We start from the raw sequence: 25149 nt of genomic DNA, 5'->3' as shown, positions 1-25149 counted from the left end.
TCTTTCATGTGCTAATAAAAATTTACCTGGCTTAGTTGGGACTTTGGGAATCTTAAGGGACTGGGGTACTTTATCACCAATAACTTCCACACACTCACAGGGGAAGAAGCCAACCTATATAAAGAAATATGAAATTAGGTGATTTGAATTTTCTTTTATACACCACACATTTGAAAATAACTTTTCATTTATATCAAAATTTTCTCAATAATAAGATGTTAATGAGTAATTTAGACCTAATTTATTCACCTACATTTCTACATTATTACATTCATGAAAAATGCCTAAGTGTCTTACAAAAATTACAACTAAAACATCTGCATTCATATGGGAATAGACCATTTCCAAAATCATTCAGTCATCTAATACCTGAACACACATTGACAGCTGTTAAAATGGAATACACTATGTAGAGTGTATTATACTTCACTGTATTATACTCTAAAGTATTATACTCTAAAGTATAATACACTCTATGTAGTCTATCATAATTTATTTATAACTGCTGTCACCACAGAAACCACAAACACTGTTTCTGTAATCTTGAAAGATCATCAAATAACAGTCTCCCTGAGCATCTGCATATGATGTGTTTCTGCATGCTTGGTTCCAAGACTACTCACACCTCAGCAACACCAATTTTGCTTTGTTTGTCAGTAATGCAATAGATGGTTACTGAATATGAAGTTCTGCACAAGGTGATAGCATATGAGACATGGATTCGTCGTTTTGACCCATAGAGTAAGCAACAGAGCTCTGTTTGAAGTCTACATTATCAGCAACACTAAAAAAAGCAAAAGTTGTGGGCACATATCTGTCAGATGTGTTATAGGGAAGCATAGATTCACCATAAGCCTCTTAACTTTTCATACACTTCAACTGATGTTTTCTTGAGACAGACACAAAATTTGAGAGCAGCATACTGTTCCTCTCGTGTTACATCCATGGTTACATAGGCAAAACTGAGCAGCATAAACTTTACTGACTGCCAGGGTCACAACCATGCACACGAGTCAACAGAGTTGCTATGTGACGTAGCTTGGTTATAAATTTCATAGTTCAGCTAAAAATATAAAGCAGTTACGATTGTTCATGAAAAAATTATAATCATTCTTTACTGAACAGCCCTTGTACAATGAAGATTATACACTATAAAGAATAGAAAAAAAGAAAAACACTATCTCTGACACTTTACTGTCTGCGCATTTAACCAAGAATGCTGCAACCATGAAATCGACTAACAAGTTTCGATAGCAAATACAATAACAGCCATTGTAGATGGAGGACAAGATTGGAAGGCTTATCCCAATTGTTCAACTACATTTTATTTGTTGTATCATATCGTGTGGCATTGTAAGAACCAATGGGGTCGTAAGGGAGAGTCACCAATTAAGGAATTTTGGAAAGAAATAAGACCAAAATATAATACTTTTATCATTTTGCATGACACTGTAGTTCCTACAATACTTAGTATTTTTATCATATCATGTGCAATTCAGCATAATTTTTATCATATCATGTGCAATTCAGCATAATTTTTATCATATCATGTACCTTTATCATATCATGTACCTTTATCATATCGTGTGACATTGTATGAACTACAATGCCACACAATATGATAAAAGGTATTATATTTGGGTATGATAAAAAGGAAGCATAGATTCAAACAAAGTATTATGTATGGATATGATTTCTTTCTCAACATTCATTAATTGGCAACCCACCCTCGTGACTCCTCAACTTCTTCTGCAACCCCCAGTGTATCTCCATTCCAGAAAATCCACATCACAAAAAAATAAAACACAATTTTTCAAGCAGAGGGCTGAGCCTTGAATTTCTTATTTAATATTTTTACTTTTTTTCAATTTCTTGTGCAAAGACCAGACTAGGCCAACCCCACTGTGTGTATATGAATACACTGTACCCAGCAAAGCTGATCAATGTAATGGTGAATATGTTTGTGTAGCATACTGTTGGGTTGTGCTATCTGTTTTTTTTTTAGAGTGATTGGTCTCTTAGCCCAGTAAATAACAGGCTATAGCACCCACTGGTTTCCATCCTTGCTCTACAGACCTGTTAGTTTAACTTCTGTTCCGAGGAAATTAATGGATGCACTGGTTAAAGAAGCACTGCTGGATTATCTAGACAAAACTTCATTTATTGCTCAGACACAGCATGGGTTTGTTAAGGGGAAGTCCTGTCTGACCAATTCGATTGGATACTATGATGTGATCACAAAGGAATTGGATGCAAAGAATAATTTTGATATCATATATTTGGATCTTAGAAAGGCTTTTGATACTGTTGCACATGGAAGACTGCTGCACAAATTGGAGCAGTGTGGCATTTGTGTTTGCTTCCAACTGAGTGCTAATCAATGGACACTGCTCTTCATGGACTAATGCTATTAGTGGAGTCCCTCAGGGTTCAGTGTTGGGTACATGGTTGTTTTCTGTATTTATTAATGATACTGATGATGGCATATCAGGCTTGATGTCAAACATTTGCAGACGATATGAAGGTCGACAGGGTTGTTAATGACATTAATTTACAGTACGCTGCTGCAACAGCATCTAGAAAAGTTGAACAGTGCGCTGAGAGGTGGCAACTGAAGTTTAACATTGACAAATGTAAAGCACTGCATATGGGAAGCAGTAATCCCAGAGTAACGTATAAACTGTGTGGTAATACACTGATAGTAGTAGAGAATGAAAAGGACCTGGGGATAATTGTGCAGGCAGATAAGATATGAAGTTTTCTGAGCAGCGCAGATGGTCTGCAAGAGTAGCTCATGGTGTCTTGTCAATAATGATATACAGGAATTTTTCAAGCAGGGATAAGGTGGTGATTATCCCCTTATATAAGGCAATGGTCGGGCCGCACCTTGAGTACTGTATACAGGTCTGGAGGCCTCATTTTAAGAAGGATGTAGAGCTGTTGGTACTAGTACAGAGAAGGGCAACATGATTAGTGAATGGAACAAAGGGTTGCTCTTACGAAGAAAGGCTTAAGTTTTGAAAATTACAGTTTGTTTGTTTGTTATTTGGTTTTAAGGAGCATTAGCAACTAAGGCCATATTGCTCCGAGATATGCGGTGGTCATTCCCTGAGCTTTCCGCATCCTCCGTATTTGGTGGTGACGGGCTCGAACCCCGGTCTAATCAACAAGCATGTGCTACACCTTTCCGCATCCTTCCCACCTGGCTACGGAGGCGCCTGCAAATTACAGTGTCTGGAGACTAAGCACCTGTGAGGTGATCTGATTGAGGTGTACAAAGAATTGAATGGTTTGAGCATGCTCAATGCTGATAGGATTCTTCCTCTTGCTCAGAATAATCGCCTGAGAAGACATAGATTCAAATGGAGGAAAGACAGTAGTAGGATAGATGTGCGGAAGTTTGCCTTTAGCCAGCGGGTGGTTGATTGCTGAAACAAACTTCCATCTGTCGTTGTAGAAGTTAATAGCTTAAATAGATTCAAGGCAGAACTAGAAAAGCCGACCGGGCTAGCCGAGTGGGTATAGTGCCTGTCTGGCAACCCAAAGGTCGCGGGTTCGAATCCCACTTCGGGCTTGGATCAAAGTACTGCAAAAACCTTGGGAGGTGCGTTATGGCCACAGAAGCTGATGCGCCAACAACTACAAAAAAAAGAACTAGACAAACATTTAGAGCGAGTAGATGGGCGAAATGAGAAGGCTTTGGTTTTTATTTTTTTGGCTGATGCTATCTAAGCTTGCTTTTTTGCTTCATTTTTTTTTTTTTTTTTTTATTTTTATTGTTATTATTTGGTTTTTAGGAGCATTAGCAACTAAGGCCATATTGCTCCGGGGATATGCGGTGGTCATTTCCTGACCTTTCCGCATCCTCCGTATTTGGTGGGCACGGGCTCGAACCCAGGTCTAATCAAGAAGCGTGTGCTACGCACTGCTGCTCCTGCCCACCTGGCTACGGAGGCTTTTTTTTTTTTAATGTAAATCCCAAACACGAGAGGTATTAGAACCTATAGTACTTAGTATCGTGCTTGGGTTGGAGGTTGAGAGGACAAAAGAAGATATTTGTTGACATTCGACTTGAACTTCTGAAAACTGTAATTTTCTGGAAATACGTATGAAGGAAGGTTGTTCCAGACAACGGCAGTTGAATGAATAAATGAGGAAGATGAAAAGTTGGTTCTGTGAATTTCAAGTTGGGCAGTAAATGGATGTTGGCTGGTGGCGGCACGTGTTCGGACTGTTTTGAAAGAGAGAGCGGGAATTATACAAGTCAATTCAGAAGAACAGTGCCCATGGAAGTATCTGTAGAAGAGGCATGCAACAGAAACAGTACATCTATGACTCAGCGAGTGGAGAGACTCTGTTAGAGATGAATCATTAATTAACCTAACTGCCATCTTCTGAATGGAATCAAGAAGCCTGAGAGAGGTTTCTGGAGCACCACCCCAGATGTGGGAACAACATTCCATGGAAGGGCGGATTTGCGATTTATACAGAGTGAGCAGCTGTTTGGAAGAAAAGTAACACCGAGAGCGAAAGAGAAAACCAAGTTTTTTAGATGCAGAGGAAGCAATATTTGTAATGTGCTTGTGCCAAGAGAGATTAGAAGTCAGGGTAATCCCCAAAAGAGATATATCATTTTGCCTAGAAATCGGAGTGTTACTAAAGATAAGCATAGGAGCAGAAGAATCCTTTTTGTGAGATATAAGACAAGACTGAGTTTTAGAAGGGTTGAAATCAACTAAGTTGTCTTTGCCCCATTAGAGAATTACCTGAAGATTGGCATTTAAGGAATTGGTAGCAGATTTTCAAGAAGTTGAAGCAGATTGAGCAGGGAAAGGTTTCTCAAAGTGTAAAGCAATGTGCTATCATCGGCAAAACTATGGATAGGATTTCCAGTCAATGGAAGAAGGTCATTAATATACAAGAGGAAAAGACTGGGGGAAAGAACTGAACCTTGGGGGACACCGACATTAGTGAAGAAATTAAAAGACAGAGATCTATCTACCATCACCCTCAGTGAGCGATCAGAGAGAAAACTGGATAACCAATTACTAAAAACAGTTGGCAAACCATAAGATGGAAGCTTGTTTACAAGACCTTTATGCCAAACACGATCAAAAGCCTTTGAGATGTCAAGAGCAACTACTTGTATTTCTCGAACCTTTCCATTGAATTAGTCCGATAGTATGAATCAGAGCTGTAATACTCAATATGTTCTACGTTGATAATAATATTAGTAAATTAATAAGAGGAGTTTACCTCAATATAGTACGTGGAACACTTCCGTATGATACCCTCCAGAAATTAAAACGGATCCGTTTTAATTTCCGTTTTAATTTCTGGAGGGTATCATACGGAAGTGTTCCACGTACTATATTGAGGTAAACTCCTCTTATTAATTTACTAATTGAATTAGTCCATAAATGGGTAACATAAGCAAGAATATCACCAGTGGATCGACACCGACGGAATCCATACTGGAGATCGTTGATTAGACGGAAGGTTTCTAGGTAGTTTAAGAGTTCGTGGTTAATTCATTTCTCCATTACTTTAGAAAGGGTAGAAGTAATTGCAATGGGACGATAATTGGATGGGAGGGATTTATCACCCTTTTTAGGAACTGGCTCGATATGAGCCAATTTCCGAGCAGAAGGAAAAACACCTTTGGAATAAGAAAGTAAAAAAAAAAGTGGCAAAGAATAGGAGTATGTTCAGGAGCACAGGTTTTGAGAACAAGTGGAGAAATACCATCGGGACCGGGAGCTTTCTTAGCATCAAGATTCATCAAAATACTTCTGACATCCTTTTGACGGAAGACCACAGGAAGCATTGAATGGAGCATGTTGGGAGTGGTGGGAGGTGTTTTACCAAGATCATTAATATATGAGTTGGAAGAAAAATGCGATGCTAGCAGGTCAGCTTTATCCTTGGCTGAAGTGAAAACAGAACCATCTGGTTTGGACAGAGGTGGCAGCAGAGATGGGCAAAAGTTTGAAGCCAATAGCTTACAGAGGTGGCAGCAGAGATGGGCAAAAGTTTGCAGCCAATAGCTTTGGCAAGGGACCAGAATGCTCAGCTACCATTAGGGCAAGAAGCAAGTTTTCTACTCTTAGCCTGGTCAAACTCTAGTTTGGACTGATTAATAACTGCTTTACAATTGTTGCGAGCTTTGGTGTAGGCAGAAAATGAAACTGAAGAATTAGAAACAAGCCAATTACGATATGCAACATTCTTCTCTTGAACAGCCTTAGCACATTTATTGGATAACTAAGGTTTAGATAAAGGATTCCATTCCTGCAAGAATAATTTCACTGACACGATCTGAGCAAACTTTGACATCAGAAGTTTTGAAACAATAATCCGACCAAGGAAAAGAAGAAAAGAAATCTCGAAGGTCATCCCATTTTGCATTCTTGTAATGCCAAACAACACTAGGTTGGGAATAACCATGAGATAAAGGCTCCATTGGAGAAGAGACAATCACCAATTTGTGATCAGAAGTGCCTAAAGGACCTCTCACTTCGACCATGTATTTAGAAGGGTTGTTTGTGAGAAAAAGATCAAGCATGTTGTCTGTATGATTAGAATTGTCCGGTATTCTTGTAGGTAAATGAACAATCTCTGCAAGGTCATTAGTAATTGCAAAAGCCTCAGCATCTCGACCAGCTAGGTCGGTGTGACTAGAAAACGGAAGCCAGCTGGTGTTGTGAACATTAAAATCACCAAGCAAAGAGAGGAAGTCAAGGAGCTCCAAGTGATTAGTGGAGTTGGGAGAATGGTAGAGATAGCAGATGAATTTACACAATAAGGTAGAGAGATTTTAAGCCAGAGAAGATCAAAGAGAGTAGATTCCAAATTGCCAAGTCTCTGACAGGGAATATCAGAACGGACATATGCACAAGTACCACCTTTGAGGCGAAAGGTTGTACTTGTGTGTATACAGCGAATAATTTGGGCATCTGAGATGAGCACTAGTTAAATCAACCGATATCTGAGATTCTGTCAGAAAAAGTAAATGGGGTTTGGCAGACTGCAAGTGGAAATGGACATCATTAAGATTAGAATTGAGACCACGTATATTTGTGAAATGAATTAGGAAGTGTTTGGGAGGTTTAGATCTTTTCGCAGATAAGCTTGCTCTATTAGTTTGACAATTCATGGTGTATTCAATAGTAAGAAAAAGTGGGTAGGACATGCTGTATGAAGGAATGAAATTTTTGGATATGGCGTACACATGGTAAGAATATACCCAGATCCTTGACATAACGTGGCCTCGACAATGCTCCCCACATACACACTACTCACACTCTCCCCAGTCACTATCTGGCAGAGTAGAGGTAGCAAGATGATCCGGAAACCTCTTAGAGAGTTACCAATAGGTTCGGTCCGGTGTACTAACTAGCGGCCGGCCTGCGAACACCGTTTTAGAGCTGTACCCTCGAAATGTAAGGAATATTGGATCTCGCCACGATGTTCATCATAACCTCAAAAGTTATGATGAACATCGTGGCGAGATCCAATATTCTCTTCCATCATACTGCATGATGGAAGAGATAGGGAAGGGTTGACCGGAACTTAGCTCTGGAGACTAAACATGGGTTCCACCACTTCACGGCGCCTCCGTAGCCAGGTGGGCAGGAGCAGCAGTGCGTAGCACACACTTCTTGATCAGACCAGGGTTCAAGCCCATGACCACCAAATACGGAGGATGTGAAAGGTCATGAAATGACCACCACATATCCCCGGAGCAATAGTTGGGAGCATTAGCCTTAGTTGCTAATGCTCCTAAAAACCAAATAACAACAATCACCACCACTTCAAGCCTCCAATAAGCAAAGTGGTGGTATTGCATTCATCTACCACCTAGTACTGCCATAGAGGGGCGGCATTCCTCCATGTGGTGTGGGTGCCACATCTCGACCCCTGCTTACGTTGGTTCACACCTGGGTGGTCACCCACCATGTACTTGTGTATGGAGGTTATACCCAGGATTGCTAATAGTCCCACCATCGTGAAGGTGCAAGCAGAGGATTTGGCTGTCACAGACCCTCCGGACTTCGCCGAAATTGGGGCCACTTGACTTTAGTGTCACCCAAATATCAGTTCCATCAGTGTTTTAGACTCCCAGATAGAAAGTGCAGCTTGTCTGGCATATCTGAGAGAATGTCTGTGACAACCTCAAGGACCAGAACTCAAAGACCAAGCATCATGTGCCTTTACTAATGTTCTGTGGAAGTGGGCCAGACTGTACTATCATTTGAAATGGAATGATAAATCCCACTGTTATCAGCGGATGGAAAATCAACTAGAAAAAAAAAAAAATAAATAAACTATTTTCAAACCCATTAGCCAAACAATGTGCAAAAGATTGATTAAGTAATGTTTATTGCAAATATATTTAATATTATGCATTTATGTGCAGAAACAATTATTAAATCTATAAAAGGATACGGAAAAATTCTACCTGGAATCCTTTCTTCCCTCTCCACCAGGATGATTCTTCAGGTGGTGGCATGTCAATCACAGATATGATATCGCCAACCTACAACAATAATACAAATATTCTGAATAAAAGAAATAATACAAAATATGAGAAATGAACTAGATTTAATCTATTTTAAATCTTTTGTCATAATATGTACATATCCAATTTACTATTATAAATTCAATTATCAATGACTAAAAACATTTCTAATGCTGCACCATTTCTCAGGATATTCCAGTTTCTGCTCTTGTATTATGCTAATATCAATAGAATTGCCTAAAAGTAGCTACCTGCAATTCAAGCGCTATGGTTTTTTGATTAATTACTGACTGATTAACTGTGAACTGGCCATGATGTGCAAAACTGAATAAGAATAGAAATATCTGCAATATTTGAATATCTAACAGATACTTATAAAACACTCCAAAAATCTCTGCATTAAATCTTAAACAGATGTTTATGCAGCACACTTGTACAGTAATATACTTATATTCTGAGTTTGCTGAAATTAGTGATACACACTTGAACATTCAAATGCCCTCCAAGATAACAAAAACAAGTACAGTAGAAATTCGGTTATCCAAAATAATTTGAAAGGCCTTTTTTTTTTTTTTATAATTAATGGTAGTATTTAAGACAAATGTTTATTATGCTATGAGAGTATTTCTGTCTGTTTTTTTTTCCGTTGTATATCTGGTAAAATGTTGGATTAGGACTGATGGGTTTTCTCAGAAACCATGTGTGATAGAGTTTAGTCATTCGCTTCCGAACCCAATTTTCCATGACATATTTTGTTCTCTTCATTTCATATTATATTCAGTTTAGCTCCAGATTCAGTAAGAATAATACTGGCCCGAAACCGTGCGATTTATTTGTTTTTTTGGTTTTTTTTTTATGGTAAAATATCACAATAGGAAGAAACAGCACTGAAATTGGCAGAAAACCAGGAAGAATGCAATATAATCAAACTGATAATATTAAGGAAATTGAGCAAAAAGCAAATTGAGCAAAAAGCAAATTGAGCAAATAGCAGCAAAAAAATAGGTCACAACTACAAACGAAACAAAAAACGATCAAACATTATTTTAAAAAAGTACTTGAAATTTTTTTCACATTAAATTTGCTGTAAAATATCTATCTGACTATACATACATATGTAAACGTACAAATTTTTATGTACAGCAATACGCCGCATAGCACTGATAATTGGTACCGAAACTATTCCGTATTATGTGAAACTGTGCTGATTGAGGTATAATTATAACGGGTTTTAATTGAATGCATACCAGAGAAACAGTTTATAAACAAATTATAATAAATCTATAAACAATTTGCACTTGATAGCCAATTAAACGGATATGAAATTAAAAAAAATATTGCAAAAATTTTATTAATGAAAAGGTAACGTCATGAGAGATGAGAAAAAAAAAGCTTTAAAAAAAGCAGTTGTTTATTTAGGTATTTCAATAATGAAGTCTGGTGAAGCCATCTCTTCTTTTTCTCGGCATACAAGTCTTTGTAGCATCGAATCCCATTTTGTAAAATTTGCCGTATCTTGATGCTACGTTCAACATTCGGATCTCTATTCATAATCGCCTCGCAGGCCATGTCAACCCCCCCCCCCCAAAAAAAACTTTCTCCAGTTCTTCTGTTGAAAATTGTTTTGGTGGCACTTCAGTGTTATCCACTTCAGAATTGTTTTCCTCTTCTGCATATGCAGTTTGCTTGTCAACTTCAAGGAGAGTTGCATCATATAAGTCACATGTGAGTCAGTGCAGTCACGTACATTGGCAGTGTCCAAAGTTTCAAATCCCAAGTCTTTTCCGACCTTCACAATGTCTTCGGCAATTATCTGAACTTGCGATTCAAAATCAGTGAAATCTTTAAATAGGGCAAAACATTCTGCCAAACAGAATGCATGTTGTTGGCAGTAATATCTAGCCAAGATGCAGATATATTTTCGATCATATTTAAAGGGGTAAAAAATAAATTTTGAAATGAAAAGTTTGAAAAACTATCATGTCGTCTCATCAGGATGGAATTAAGAATACTGAACACTGTTGCACGTTGCAGCTGACTGCCTGAAAGGAGCTATTGTCACATGTGCATAGTAGACAATAGAGTTGGCACCACAGCATATATATGTACTGTACCTAGGGTACGACAATGCAGCATGTGTATATTACCTGTCTAGGCTATTGAATGAGTTTTAATATGTACAGTAAAATTTTGACTTAAACTTAATTTAAAACCATGTTATAGTGAAACCTGTGCTGTTTGAAGCCGTGCTAAGCGGGGTATTGCTGTATAAGTTATTATTATTTTTTTTTAATTAAATAAATTCATTTTTTTCACACTATTTAAAATCTTTTTCTTTTACCTCAGTACATTATGACAAGATTTATTTAATTTTACTTTGTGTTCGGTTATCCAGAAAATTTTGCTATCCAGAAGATGTCTGACATTAATTATTCTGGATAACTGATACTCTGCTGTACTCATAAGTTGAAAGTGAATAAAGAATAGGCTTTCATAATGACTTTATATATTATCCCTAATATAAGTTAATTGACTTTTTTTTTTTTTTTTTTTGGGTAAATTCTGGGTATTTTGATGGTGTATTAATTACATACACAAAGTAGGGTTAGCCCTACTCTGTATATGTATGCCAGGGTTAGCTTTCTGGTAATCCATCATAAGAGAGAATTAACATAAATTGGAGATCCCCTACAGAAAACTATTGTACTAAGGTACAAAACTAGGCAAACTCGTATAAATAATGTATTCATAAATTTTAAATAAAAGGCTTTAAATACTTCACTGGAGCAGTGATTTTTATTTAAAGTTGTCCAGTATCCAGGCAGCTCATGGTGAAGGTTGCCTATTATATAATATGAGATTGATACACTAAGTAGCAAACTCAGTTTGCTCACAGCTATGTACAGAAGGAGAGTATGCCCGATATGTATAATGACGTTTTATTTTTGTATTTACAGTTGGCCATAACCATTGTAAGAGGTACAATCCTTTTATTTTTGTATTTACAGTTGGCCATAACCATTGTAAGAGGCACAATCCTTGGCACATTTTAAAATTATGGCCAACTTCAGGTAACTTCAGCAATCTGAAAAAAGTTCTCTTTAAAGAATGATACTACTAATTACTTACACCATGATAAAAATCATTTATTACACTATGTAACAAATTTTCAAAAGCATTCTGCTTATCTGAATTTCTTGGTGTTTCTTTATGAATTTCTGAAGGCCTCAATTTAGGAAGGATGTGGATCTGCTGGAAGGTGCAGAGAAGAGCAACAAGATTGGTGAGGGGAACAAAGTGTACTCTTATCAGGAAAGGTTTCAGTTCGGCAAACTGCAGCATCTAGAGATCAGGTATCTGCAAGGTAATCTGATTGAGGCATTTAAGGCTCTAAATGGAGTGAGAAAGCTCAATGCTGATGGCATTCTTCCTCTTGCTCTGACTACAAAGGGTGGGAGGGAGACATAAGTTCAAAAACCAGAAGGATAGTTGCAAGATAGATGTGTGTAAGTCTGCCTTCAGCCAGTGGATAGTTAACTGATGGAACAAACAATCTGGTGTCATAGAGGTAATAATTTGAATAAAGTGAAGGAAGAACTAGAGAAAGTGTGCACAGGAATTAATGGGTGTATATACCCAATGTGAAGTAACATCGTTTTCAAACTTTTACATGAACTGTCAATAGTAAATGTAAGAGCAACAAGGCTCAGTATGTCTTATGTTATTAGTCAATTTTTAAAAATTAATCTTTCTAAAAAATAATCTTACTATTCTGTGATCACAGCTAAGGTCGAAAATTCCTGTCCACTTAAGGAAAGTAAATAAGGTTTTAGAATTTTTGGAAGTTATTTATATTCATTTTAATGCAAGGGTAGAATTCATTCATTTTGTTATTTTAATATTTGTTTAAATTCAAGGAGAATGTTCGTGGAGAAATCCTACATGCATATATTGAGGTAATTCCACTCATTATTTTGAAAAATGAACTGTCTATGAAAAAGGCACCACTCTCCTAAATTGTGAATAATGCCAATTTCTGGATATCGTCATTCTTCTCTTTCTTGGCGATTCCTTTCTACTTCTCTCTCTCTCTCTCTCTCTCTCTCTCTCAGAGTAACTCGGGGAATTTTTTTTTGGCTGGTGCAGCATAAGCCTCAGGCTTCCTTGCACCATATGGCTAATAATAATAATCTTTATGAAAAGACCTATCAAATAAAAACAAAAGCACAAGGATATTGCAACAGTGTAAAAATGTGCATAACTGACATGTCTTTTTCTTTATGTATAAGTCTTGCAGTTGGGATCCTGGAAATTCCACTCTTTTAAACAAGATGTCAGGAGTTCTGCACCGGATTTGGCAAGACCAAGTCCCTCTCTGTCATCTAATCCATACTAATTAGGTAAATGTATCACTTTACTTGAACAAGTTAATCAGGTGTAATCTCAGTTATCCTGTTTGCCTTATTCAATCATCCAATTTCGAAGACTTCTATGGGAAGTGGATTGGGAATTAGCTAGTCTTCACTGTATGTCACCAGAGCAACAGAGGATGTAAAGTGGATAATAGAGGATTATTTTGGAAGACACTACAACTTTTCAATCCACACACTTTTTAAACTTTGATATGTTCATATCAAAAAAAATCATATTCATATCACATAAAAGTAGTAGTCATCAGGATGGTTTGTGTTCTCTCTTTCTCTCCCCCCCCACACTTAACCCCAGGGGCTCACATCTGGTGAGCCATGGCCTTGGCAAACCCAGGGGTCCTGAGTTGGATATCATCATTCTTCTCTTACTTGGTGATTCTTTTCTACTTCTTTCTCTCTCTCTCTCTCTCTCTCTCTCTCTCTCTCTCTCTCTCAGGGTAACTCGGGGAATTTTTTTTTTTGGCTGTTGCAGCATAAACCTCAGGCTTCCTTGCACCAGAGGTTAATAATAATATTAAAAGGACACACTTATGACCACCACAAAACCATCCCTCTATGTTGACCTACAAACTGCCACAGCAGAAACAAAGCACATAGAACTTATCTTGATCACCCGGCATTCCAAAATAGGCTTCATATGGACTACAAAACATGATACTACCAATGATGTTATACTTTATCCACTTCACATATATACTGGATGAAGTACAACAAACATAGCAGACTTTCACCTTTGTTTTATGCAAATGTTAAAATAAAAAAGGGGTAAAAAAAAAAAAAACTTACACAGATACTATATTCTCTTACACATCACAGTATTGGTACACACATATAAATGTCATGTAAACATAAAACTTTCATAAAACAGTTGCCTTGAAAATATTGACACTAGAGGAAAAACTAATGATACTATTCAGTACATACATACATACATACATAAGATACATATAAGAAATAGTTAAATACAAATGTATAAACAAACTTCTTTTTATTATGTAGCATTTTTTCAGCAATTACAGCACCTGGAGCTCTGTACACTAACCGTGAGTACACTCTCTTAGGTTGAAATTTTTTTTTTTTTTTTACAGGTAGTGTTTAATGCAATTTTTTTAATAAAACCTTAATTTGGCCAATGCTGCTCATATTTACAAAACTAACTGAACTGCTTGGTTTACTGTAAAAGCATAAAAATAAATGAAATACAAACATAGAAGTTACCCACCCTCCTCCACAACCACGAAGGTGCACCCTTAAATAGTGGTTCACAATTAAACAAAACTTTGAAAAAACACAACATTAAAAGTAGAGACAAACACATGCATCTACAGATATAATATACATTTATAGATATGAGTCAAGCTCAGGTGTTATTAAAAATAATAATTTAAATTTGCACAAAATGCCTTTAAATCTGGATAAAATGCCACAGGAGATGACTTTGTGTGTGAGGGGGGGAGGGGGAAATTTAATATTTTGATGAATAAATTTTGAGTGCTTGAAGATGAGGTTACTGTCCTCAAAGGAATTAAATCAACACACTCATCACGTACTCAGCTGCTGTTTCTGTAAGAGATCCTGCCCTCATGCATCTACTTGCATGGTACTATCAACACACTAAGTAGGCTCTACTCCTACAGAAAATTTTTGGTGCCTCTACTATCAAGGAAATGAGAAACATTTTTTATGTTTCTCATTTATTATTTCTATAGTTCATCAGTTAGAAAGCTTAATCTGTACATCAGAGCAAATTAGATTCAGGAGTACAGCTGAATTTTGTGAAGGAACAGAAAAAGTTCATCTATATTTACTTTATCTCCAAGAATGTGTTTTATTGTTGGAGAGTTCTATAAATTGGAAACTGTTTTAAAGATGGAAGCTCTTTTATGTCAAACACAGCTCAGTGTTTGACATAAAGTTTCTCATTTATGTTTCTCATTTATTATTTCTATAGTTCATCAGTTAGAAAGCTTAATCTGTACATCAGAGCAAATTAGATTCAGGAGTACAGCTGAATTTTGTGAAGGAACAGAAAAAGTTCATCTATATTTACTTTATCTCCAAGAATGTGTTTTATTGTTGGAGAGTTCTATAAATTGGAAACTGTTTTAAAGATGGAAGCTCTTTTATGTCAAACACAGCTCAGTGTTTGACATAAAGTTTCTCATTTATGTTTCTCATTTATTATTTCTATAGTTCATCAGTTAGAAAGCTTAATCTGTACATCAGAGCAAATTAGATTCAGGAGTACAGCTGAATTTTGTGAAGGAACAGAAAAAGTTCATCTATATTTACTTTATCTCCAAGAATGTGTTTTATTGTTGGAGAGTTCTATAAATTGGAAACTGTTTTAAAGATGGAAGCTCTTTTATGTCAAACACAGCTCAGTGTTTGACATAAAGAGCATTGAGGGGGGCCTTCCACCCACAAGCAAACAGAGGCAGGTAAGATGTGTATGGCCAATACGTAACTGTGCTAAAATAACTTCCTCTCGTCGGTTTGCTGGAAACTTGACATCAATAAATTGCGGTTCCCATTTTATATAGCAGTTTGTTGTTTATTTCTGCATATCATATATGTGCCCATTCCAGTTTGAATGCCTTTTAGAATGTGTTCTCATCTGTGTATGGAACTAAACAGACAGATGGTGGAAACGAGCTGGTCTGTTTATTAATTTCCTTCAATACCAGAGTGGCCTGGTATCCAACAAAAAGGTATTTTCATTTTGTCATTGAAAGCAGTGAAGTTGAGAATGGATATCTTTTAGAACTGGATGAGAAACATGGAGATTATTTTGTATAACTGATACTGCACTAAGGGAGTCTTCTAGATTAGTGTGGGCCATAAGGTGAGATTATATATTTTAACAAATGCTAAAAAAATTGCTTATAGCTTAGCTGTAAGTATACTGTATAATGACACTGTCTGTGAAGGAAGGAAAAACAACTACTACTCCCACAATTATCAGATTTGGCACCATTGCTTATTTTTTATATTTATTTGGATTCTCTGAAGCATGTGCAGCATGCAGTTGTTGGAAATTATAATATGGTAGAGCATTCCTACCCCACTGGCTGAAGGATAGATCATAGTTAGGAGTCAGGCTCTTCCATGGTGAATCAGGAGTATCGGTATCCTGGTGAATGTTACTTATATTCAAATTCCAAATGTACACAAGTTCTTTTAAGTCTGCAGATCAAGGTTCACTAAGTTTCATTTCATAGAAGAAAATCACTGGGGATCATAGAGATATTTCCAGCTGTGATGTGGGAGGAAACTTTGTATTTTAGCTGCATATATACATAGGAGGGTTTGCCTCTGGAGTTCTTTTACTTTTATATACAAACTGGAAAAATTCTAAAAGTTCCAATGGCTGTCTGAAGTGCACTGTCGTGGAGAGTATTGATGACATATTTTCAGCATGCAGTTACTTTGTTGTTTGTTTGTTATTTGGTTTTTAGGAGCATTTAACCCCGGGAGCTCACATCTGGTGAGTATGGGCTTGGCAAACCCAGGGTCCTGAGCTGGATATCATCATTCTTCTCTTTCTTGGTGGTTCCTTTCTATTTCCTTCTCTCTCTCTCTCTCTCTCTCTCTCTCTCTCTCTCTCTCTCAGAGGGTAACTCGGGAATTTTTTTTTTTTGGCTGGTGCAGCATAAGCCTCAGGCTTCCTTGTACCATGTGGCTAATAATAATAATAATAATAATAATAATTAGCAACTAAGGCCATATTGCTCTGGGATATGTGGTCATTCCCTGACCTTTCCACATTCTCCGTATTTGGTGGTGACGGGCTCGAACCCCGGTTTAATCAAGAAGCGTATGCTACGCACTGCTGCTCCTTCCCACCTGGCTACGGAGGTGCCTACATGCAGTTGCACGTGTGCCATTATCCGCAGTTCATGGTCAGGGTGTAGGGCCCATCTTTCACGGAAATAGATGGCAGTGGAATTTGGGTTTAGAAATTCAATAACTATTTTGTAGGGTCCAGTCTTCCAACTTATTTATCGCTGTATGGAGTTGAATACTGCTCTATGGTAGCGTTTCTCAGACTGTGTTCTGCGGAGCACTAGTGTTCCATAAGATGTGAACAAGTGTTCCGCAAAAAATCGTAATTAATAATTAAAAAATAAATAAATAAATTTTGCTTATGTTTTAGAGTACACCACTTTTGTATCATTATAATATTTAACTAGATAGTATGAATCAGAGCTGTAATACTCAATATGTTCTACGTTGATAATAATATTAGAAATTAATAAGAGGAGTTTACCTCAATATAGTATGTAGAACACTTCCGTATGATACCCTCCAGAAATTAAAACAGAAATTAATAAGAGGTAAACTCCTCTTATTAATTTCTAATATAATATTTAACATAATTTTTTTTGGTTATTAATATACTGGCATAGACTAATAATCAAATAGATCGCGGAACACTTTATTTTGGCAGGCTTTGCATAGAGAACTATGCGTAGAGGTAATAACACCTACAAAAAAGTAGCAATGTGGTGATCTAGTATGCCATTCATATGCGATTTAGCCTGGAGTACACACACTGGTTGAAGGAGAGGAGGAAATGAACTGATATCATAACTAAACTCACTTCCTTGCATAAATTTTTCTTGATAATTATTAATATTTCAAAATATTATTACTAAAATATGTCACTATAGATTTGTGGTTGAAAAAAGGAACTTTAAAACGAGAAGCAAAGTACTTCTAGTAGTGCAACTTGCTCGATGAAAATGAACACAATATTGTCACACTTCAAAGCGAGGATGAACAATCGCAGCCTTTTGTTCCCCAGAAATCCGAAGTGAAAAAACAGGAAACAACTAATAAAAGGCTAAAACGAAAATATAATGACAATTATTTGGATTTCGGCTTTACATGTGTTGGAAATAAAGTTGCTCCTGATGCACAGTGCGCCATATGTAATAAAAATATTAGCAACAGTTCTTTGACTCTCGCTAAACTTGTGTTTCATATGTGTTCCGTGAATATGTTGTGAGATGAAAAGTGTTCTGTGACTAAAAAAGTTTGGGAAATGCTGCTCTATAGTATTCATGTTCTGAGAACAGCAGAATATAGTAAGGTCATCTACATACATATATGCCACCACTGTGTTTGGGATGTCCTATATCATGGTATTTATTCTTACGGCAAATAATGTCAGAGTGAGAATAGACACTTGCAGGTCTTCAATTTAAAAGAACTCTTGCACAATTGGAATTTGAATCTAAATAACATTCCCCAGGCCACCTTGTTCCTGAATGTGCAGAAAGGAAAAACGAGCCCTGGTAACAAACCCGAAGAGTTCTATAATAATAGTTTTCGATCAAATGGGGCAAGTATCCTCTGAAACATATATTGTGCAAGTCTTGAAGTATGCCATATCTCCATATGGCATACTTCAAGAGTAAGCAAGACTGGCCTATAGTCATCCAAAGCCAGGTAAAGATCCCCAAAGAGGGATCTTTACCTGGCTTTGGAAAGACTAATACACATGAATGACACCAAGATAATGGAGAATCATTTTCCTTAAATATCCAGTTGTAGGAAAGCAGTAAGGATTTCAAGGCTTTGTCATTTAGGTTTTGCAGAATGATGTAACACATGCTATTCAGTCCTGCCACTCTGCTAGAGTTCAACTTCTGTAAAAGGTTTGTTATAAGGATAGGAAGTGGAGGTAGCAAAACTGATCTTGCAACGTTCGACAAGTTTTAATATTCTGAAAATATGAGTCATATGTAGAAGAAGCTGATATTTCAGAGAAAAAATAGGCTAAGTCTTCTATTTCAGCAGGGGCAATAGAGAGCAGTATTTCTCCAGCGAAAGAAAAAGGGAAATATATTGGGCACAAAGGATAGATAGAATACTACCAGGAGCAAAACTTGACTGTGTTGCATAGCAGATATCATCTTTTAAGGGCACAAAACGTGACGTTGTTATACAAGTTGTTACCAATGATATTAAGAGAAAAGATCTAAAGACTTAAATATAGGGAAATGCTGAGAAAAAAAAAATCACATTTTAGGATTAAATTTGAAGGTGTCTGTAATTCTGCCCAGATGTGATAGAACAGAACACAATGAGAGCCTTCCCAACCAATTCTGGAGAGACTGTGCACAAGACTGATGGGTTAGTCTTGTGCAGTGTGTTGGGGTAATAGAACAAATGCATGTATACTTGCATGTACACCAATACCAGGAGCACAGTAAATAAATTTGACGAATTTGAAGTGCTGATCAAATTATCAAATGCAAACATGCAGATATCAGAGAGATGGTGTCACTCAGATATAAGGAATGCAGAATTTGAATATAGGGAGTACAATATGTTCAAAAAGGGGATAGACAGGATAGGGAGGATTACACTCTTAGTTAAGAAGCACTTAAAATCTCAGGCAGTGCATCCATTTGACATGGGTAACCAGTGCAAGGTTGAGTCAGTTTGGTGTGACATAAGCACTGGGAAAACAAAAATTTTTAAAAAATTAGACTACGAGTTTGTTAGTATTAGCCATATAGTCTGTCAGCTTCAACTACTTGAGAAGGCAACTTGTTCCAGTAATGAACAACTTGCTGGCTAAAAGAGAATTTCCTACAATCTAGTTTAAACTTCTTCCCCTGTAATTTGAATTAATAGCCCTAGTTCGGGAATTCTTTATAATACTGAAAATTCTGCCACAGCCTTATAAACCTCAATCAGGTCCCCCCCCCCCACCTCTTAAGGTGCCTTGTTGCCAATCTGTAGCCCACATATTTGAAGTCCTTCCTCGTACGACTCCCCTATTGCCGATGCAAGTTGCCCTTCTTTGGAGCCTTTCAAGTAGCTCATTTGTCTTTTTTCAGATGAAGTCACCCACACTTGGACACTGTGTTTCAAATGTGATCTTAAAATTGCCTTGTACAGTGGGGTAACGGCCTCCTAACTGTTACAGAATATTGTTCGATAACTCATTGATCAAATGCAAACATTGATCAAATCAAATGCTAATTCCAATAAATATATCTGTTATATTACTGATAAATACATTTATCTGTAATATAAAATGAATTATTAAGCCAGCATAATATATACAAAAAATTTACATTATCATAGGTTAGCACTGTGCTACATGTACATAACGCTGATAAATACATAACAACAGTGTTACATCAATATTACGTAGTTTTTTTTAAGAGTGTATAACCATATTTTATTACATCTTTTGATTATCTAAAATAGATTCACATATTAGGTAAATTTTCAAAACTGCTACCCAGAATCAATTTTGAAAATACTATAGTGTATAAACGGAGAAAGAGTAAAAGTCAAAATGCATTATACAATTTATTTCAAAGCCAAACAAAATAGAACATGTACTGTTGTATATTGTTATATAAGCACTGGCAATAATGGCGCCTCCATAGGCAGGTGGGCAGGAGCAGCAGTGCGTAGCACACACTTCTTGTTAGACCGGGGTTCGAGCCCGTGACCACCAAATACGGAGGAGGCGGAAAGGTCAGGGAATGACCACCGCATATCCACAGAGCAATATGGCCTTAGTTGCTAATGCTCCTAAAAACCAAAATAACAAACAAACAACAAACTGGTAATCATCAATGATAGTCGCCAAAATTTCAGCGGTTATAATAAAAATCCCATCGAGTAACATATGTGTCAATGATTTCCCACCATTTAAAGTATGATGGAAAACCCAAAGGCACATCAAAAAAGAGATTTTCCTTTTAAGGAAATGTCATTGCAATTTCATGGCAACCTATAAAAATGGTGTCAATTTCATATATTAGGTCAATAATATCACACACATATGGCTGTAATAAGCTTATCTTATTTTTTTCTAGGTGTTAGGCCCTATGGCCTAACACCTAGAAAAAAATATCTTTCCAAATCAAGTCTAAAGACAAACTGCTACAGCCTAATAACCTTCGAAATGTTCTATTGCATTTAATAAAACATTGCTCTATCCTGATATTAAATCAAACTGACATTTAACAATGGTAAGTTACTTCAATAGTTTATATACTTAAGACAAAACCACCTATATCATTAGTTATTGTAACGAATAAAACTGTGATACAGGGGCTAAAAGATCACAGACTGATATGAAACAAAAACAAATTATAATCACAGACTGGAAGAACTTTATAAATTATCATTTGAAACTGTAGTTATGTAATATGTGTGTTATATAGCACCCATTCAACACCATTAATTTTTAATATGACGATTTATCTTTATGACCTGTATAGTGACATTCCTAATGGATGGACCACACATTAAACACTGTTAATTAATAAAACAGTAATTAAACTAGTGTAGTTAAAGCATAAACTGCTCTAACTTGTAAAAGAGACATACAGAAACAGATTTTTTTTTTTTTTTTTTTTAAGAATTGGTGCTGTAATTAAGTTAAACGCAGACCAAATATCAACTTTGTGCAATTGAAGTTAAAAAATCAAAATTTCAAAATGCATCTGCAGTCCAAGTATGAAGATCCATTAAATTGATCTTCCACTGCCCACCACACAAAATAAAATCGCAGCTATGATTATGCTCACTAAAGCTTGTTATGCAAGAGTACGAACTAAAAATACAGTAGACTTTCAGAATAACAGCATTTTCGGGGATTCAAGATGCCGTTGTTTTGATTTTTCTGTTATCTAGAAAGTTTTATTTTAAATATATTTAATGCAAAAATAATGAGGCTAAAAAAGAAATAGAGAGATTAAGAATGTAATTTTATGAACTGCACATAAAAAACATAAACATGTTGACGAATCAATATTATACTCTGCCATTAAAACACTCCTACTTACACCCATTCTATTTTCTATTATTATATCAAGTTTGTCACTAAGCTTTAATGTTCTTAATTATTCTTCTTTTCTTCTCTGTATGAGGTTTATTAACATTAGAAGCCATAGTGAGGGGTTTTTCGTTTAAAATAAATATAAAACAGCATATAATCCATGATACACCTTAAGTTTTGCAAATTACAGAGTCTGGAGACTAGGCACCGGCGAGGTGATCTGATAGAGGTGTATAAGGCTTTGAATGGTTTGAGCATGCTCAATGCCAATGGGATTCTTCATCTTTCTCAGAATAATCACCTCAGAGGGCATAAATTCAAATTGAGAAAGGACGGATGTCGGATAGATGTGCGGAAATTTGCCTTTGGCCAGCGGGTGGTTGGTTGGTGGAACCGACTTCCATCACTTGTTGTTGAAGTTGATAGCCTAAACAAATTTAAAGCTCAACTGGACAGGTATTTCGAACGAACAGAGGGGTGAAATGGGAGAGGGTTTTTTTTATTTTTTTGTCTGATGCTGAATAAGCTTGCTTTCTTGCATCATATGCCTCTACTAATGCTAATGCTAATACACCTCAGGGACTCACATCTAGCTTGGCACACACCCGTGTCCTGAGCTGGATATCATCATTCTTCTCTTTCTTGGTGATTCCCTTCTACTTTTGCCTCTTGTTCCTCTCTCTCTCTCAGGGTAACTCAGAAATTTTTTTTTTGGTTGGTGCAGGAAAAGCCTAGGGCTTCCTTTGCACCATATGGCCAAATATAATAATAAATACAGTAATCACGTGACTTGCCGTTTTCTTTTTCCCGACACCGATCTCATGTGCCGTTATTTAGAGTCTACTGCAGTCAGCTACTTTAATCTTTTACTGCCTTAAACTTTTGGGGGGGGGGCTAGCATTTTCAGAAATGGAGATTGAACTTGAAGCGCAGCTGTTATTTTCTTCTGTCCGAAAATGTTAAAATTCTCAATGTTCTCAATTTATGATGCACGAAGAAATTACTTTTGTATTGCGCTATTTATTATATACAATGAATATGTTTTGCTCTTTGTGGATACTATAACAATCACTTTTTATTTTCCCTCTAGCAGGTATAATTTTTATTTGAACACTCCAATGGAGCCTTATTTAACCAATAATATTGATAAAGGATAATAGGTATTATCTGAAAAGCCTAGAGAAAGCAAGCTAACCTTCAAATAATATCGCCAGCAGCACATGACAGTACGAAATCTGTGAAAATGAAAATTGAAATAATATATATATAGTGAGATGCGTCATTAAATTAGACGTATTATAACTTTCTATCTTGCATGAAAAATTAATGCATGGAAGAGGGACAATCTCGGTTTATCAAATTTATTCAAACAAAATGACATCAAAGAAAGTAATTACGAACTTGACAAAGTATTTGAAATAAGGCCAACCCATTGACCTAGCTTAGACACTACTCTCAGCGCACATGAACAGCCCATCCCAGCAACATCATAATATTATCTCCCTAACTGCTTTCCTTGCACCTCCACGAAAAATGGAACTGCACCTTTCTTTTTTCTTTTTCTTTTTTTTTTTTTAACCACAAACGCTGACGGCAGTGAGTAAGTCATGACCAATAATTCCATAACAAGAATGGTGATCTGACAACAAATAGTACAATTTCTTACCCATTCCAACTGGCAAGCCGCTGGTCTCGACAATGTCGTCAACGTATCCAGCTTGACTGTTAATACGATCACATCTCAAGCATCCACAAAAACACTACGACAAAGGAGTGGTCCAAGCAGCCATTACATCCGTCCGCCGACGGCATGATAACGTCGCCAATATAGCGGCACGATGCCGAGCCCAACTTTGGAAGCAAGCTGCACGGAAGTCAGTAGCGTACATATGCAGTACATGGGAGGGGCACTAAAAAGTTTTGATGTTAGTAGACGCTAGGGGGAGTCCACGTGCAGGACTGAGGAGCAGCAACAATATTGGACTTCCGCTTCCGAGAACACGCGCGGAGTAACCACAAAAAGCCGAGATACGGTATTATATACGGCCACTTCGGGATATGTAACCAAACCGCTAGTGCATCACTACGGTGACAGAGCGCTTCGGTTTTTAAGGTCAGGCATTTTTCAGTGTGCCCAAAAAAATTGTGTACACAGAGTATATTAAACCTAAATTTGGTTAAAATCATGTCTGCCAAAATTTGTAAAATTAATTTCGGCTGACAGGAATTTGGGGCAAGTCAGAAATATCGGAACTTCTGTTCCAAATTAATAGCAACGTTTCATTAGGGGCAAAACAACGGCTAGGGAATAGGATGGAAAAACATCCCAAGGATCAAAGCAATGGCGTCACAGGTAGAAACTTTAGCCCCTCCATGATCAAAAGAATGTTTATTTATTTGTTTAAATTTATTTTTTATTTATTTTTTTTTTTTTAAATTCTGCTACGTGAGGATCAAAGATTAATGATTCGCAGTAAAAATGCTTTATCTCCTCTAGAACAGCGTTTCTCAAACTGGGGTCCCTGGAACTGGTCAAATTATCCGTTCTATGCATAGCAAATTGATGATAAATAAAGTTGTTATTATATATATTTATGTAAAAATAATAATAAAGTTGAGTTGTTTTAAACATAAAACCTTGAATTTTCTTTTCAGAAAACTCAGTGTTCATACAGAAATGGAGATATACACACAGAGAAACATATGCATATAATTAAGTTTAAATGAAGTGATGGAAAATGCATACAGGTGGAATTGCAAAGAACACAAGGTAGTCCAAACTAATAGAAAGAAGAAAGTAATAAATAGAAAAATTAAGGTGAAAAAAGAATGTAAAGAACCTAAAAGATGTCTAATTATTCAAAATTAAAGGCTGAATCAAAGAGCCAATTAAAAGGAAAGAAGCTAAAAAGGAAAAATAAAAATGACTATATACAAAGAGAAATAGTGAGCATCAAATTGAAGGAGGGAAAATATAAAGTAAGATAAAAGACTAAGGAAAATTAAAGGTAAAGTAGTTTGAAAAATTTGAAGCAAGCTATAAAAGGTTGGTACATAATCAGGTATTTCATTGGGGAACTACACCTGATTATGTTAGTTCTGGGATCTTGTGTTCTTTGCAATTCCATCACTTCATTTGAACTTAATTGTATACTTCTGTAACCTTTAATGTAGTGGTCTCCAAAGTTGGCTGTGCAAGATGATCCATGGGGTACGCGAGACAATCCGCAATAAATCAATATTTATTAATTATGAAAACTTTAGTTTTTCGAAATGTAATTTAAAATAAAAATTACAAATAAATGTTTTTTTAATACTGTACTTCAATATGCAGCTTGTTTGATCATGCCGTTGGTTTTGCCAATGTCAAAACGAAGCAG

The 25149-nt window shown here is 36.5% G+C and overlaps 1 protein-coding gene across 9 annotated transcripts in view; it reads right to left on the bottom strand.

Annotated features, from left to right (window-relative positions):
- The window catches only part of CdGAPr (GTPase-activating protein CdGAPr), a 514430-nt gene that overhangs the window by 137859 nt on the left and 351422 nt on the right, over nucleotides 1-25149 (bottom strand). For 8 of the 9 annotated variants that reach the window (XM_090388748.1, XM_090388756.1, XM_090388774.1 and 5 more), the window contains 2 exons: nucleotides 8462-8539; nucleotides 27-114 (listed from right to left, as the gene is read on the bottom strand). In XM_090388748.1, coding sequence (XP_090244874.1) covers nucleotides 27-114; nucleotides 8462-8539 — 166 coding nt within the window. Of the gene's footprint in view, nucleotides 1-26; nucleotides 115-8461; nucleotides 8540-23435; nucleotides 23552-25149 lie in introns of those variants that run through there. The other variant, XM_090388813.1, reaches the window with a different exon arrangement.

The sequence above is a fragment of the Mastigoproctus giganteus genome, chromosome 2 (genome assembly GCF_048544385.1).
Source record: "Mastigoproctus giganteus isolate SK-2022 chromosome 2, ASM4854438v1, whole genome shotgun sequence".
NCBI classification, from domain to species: domain Eukaryota; kingdom Metazoa; phylum Arthropoda; class Arachnida; order Uropygi; family Thelyphonidae; genus Mastigoproctus; species Mastigoproctus giganteus.
This window is presented reverse-complemented; position numbering and strand designations above follow the sequence as displayed.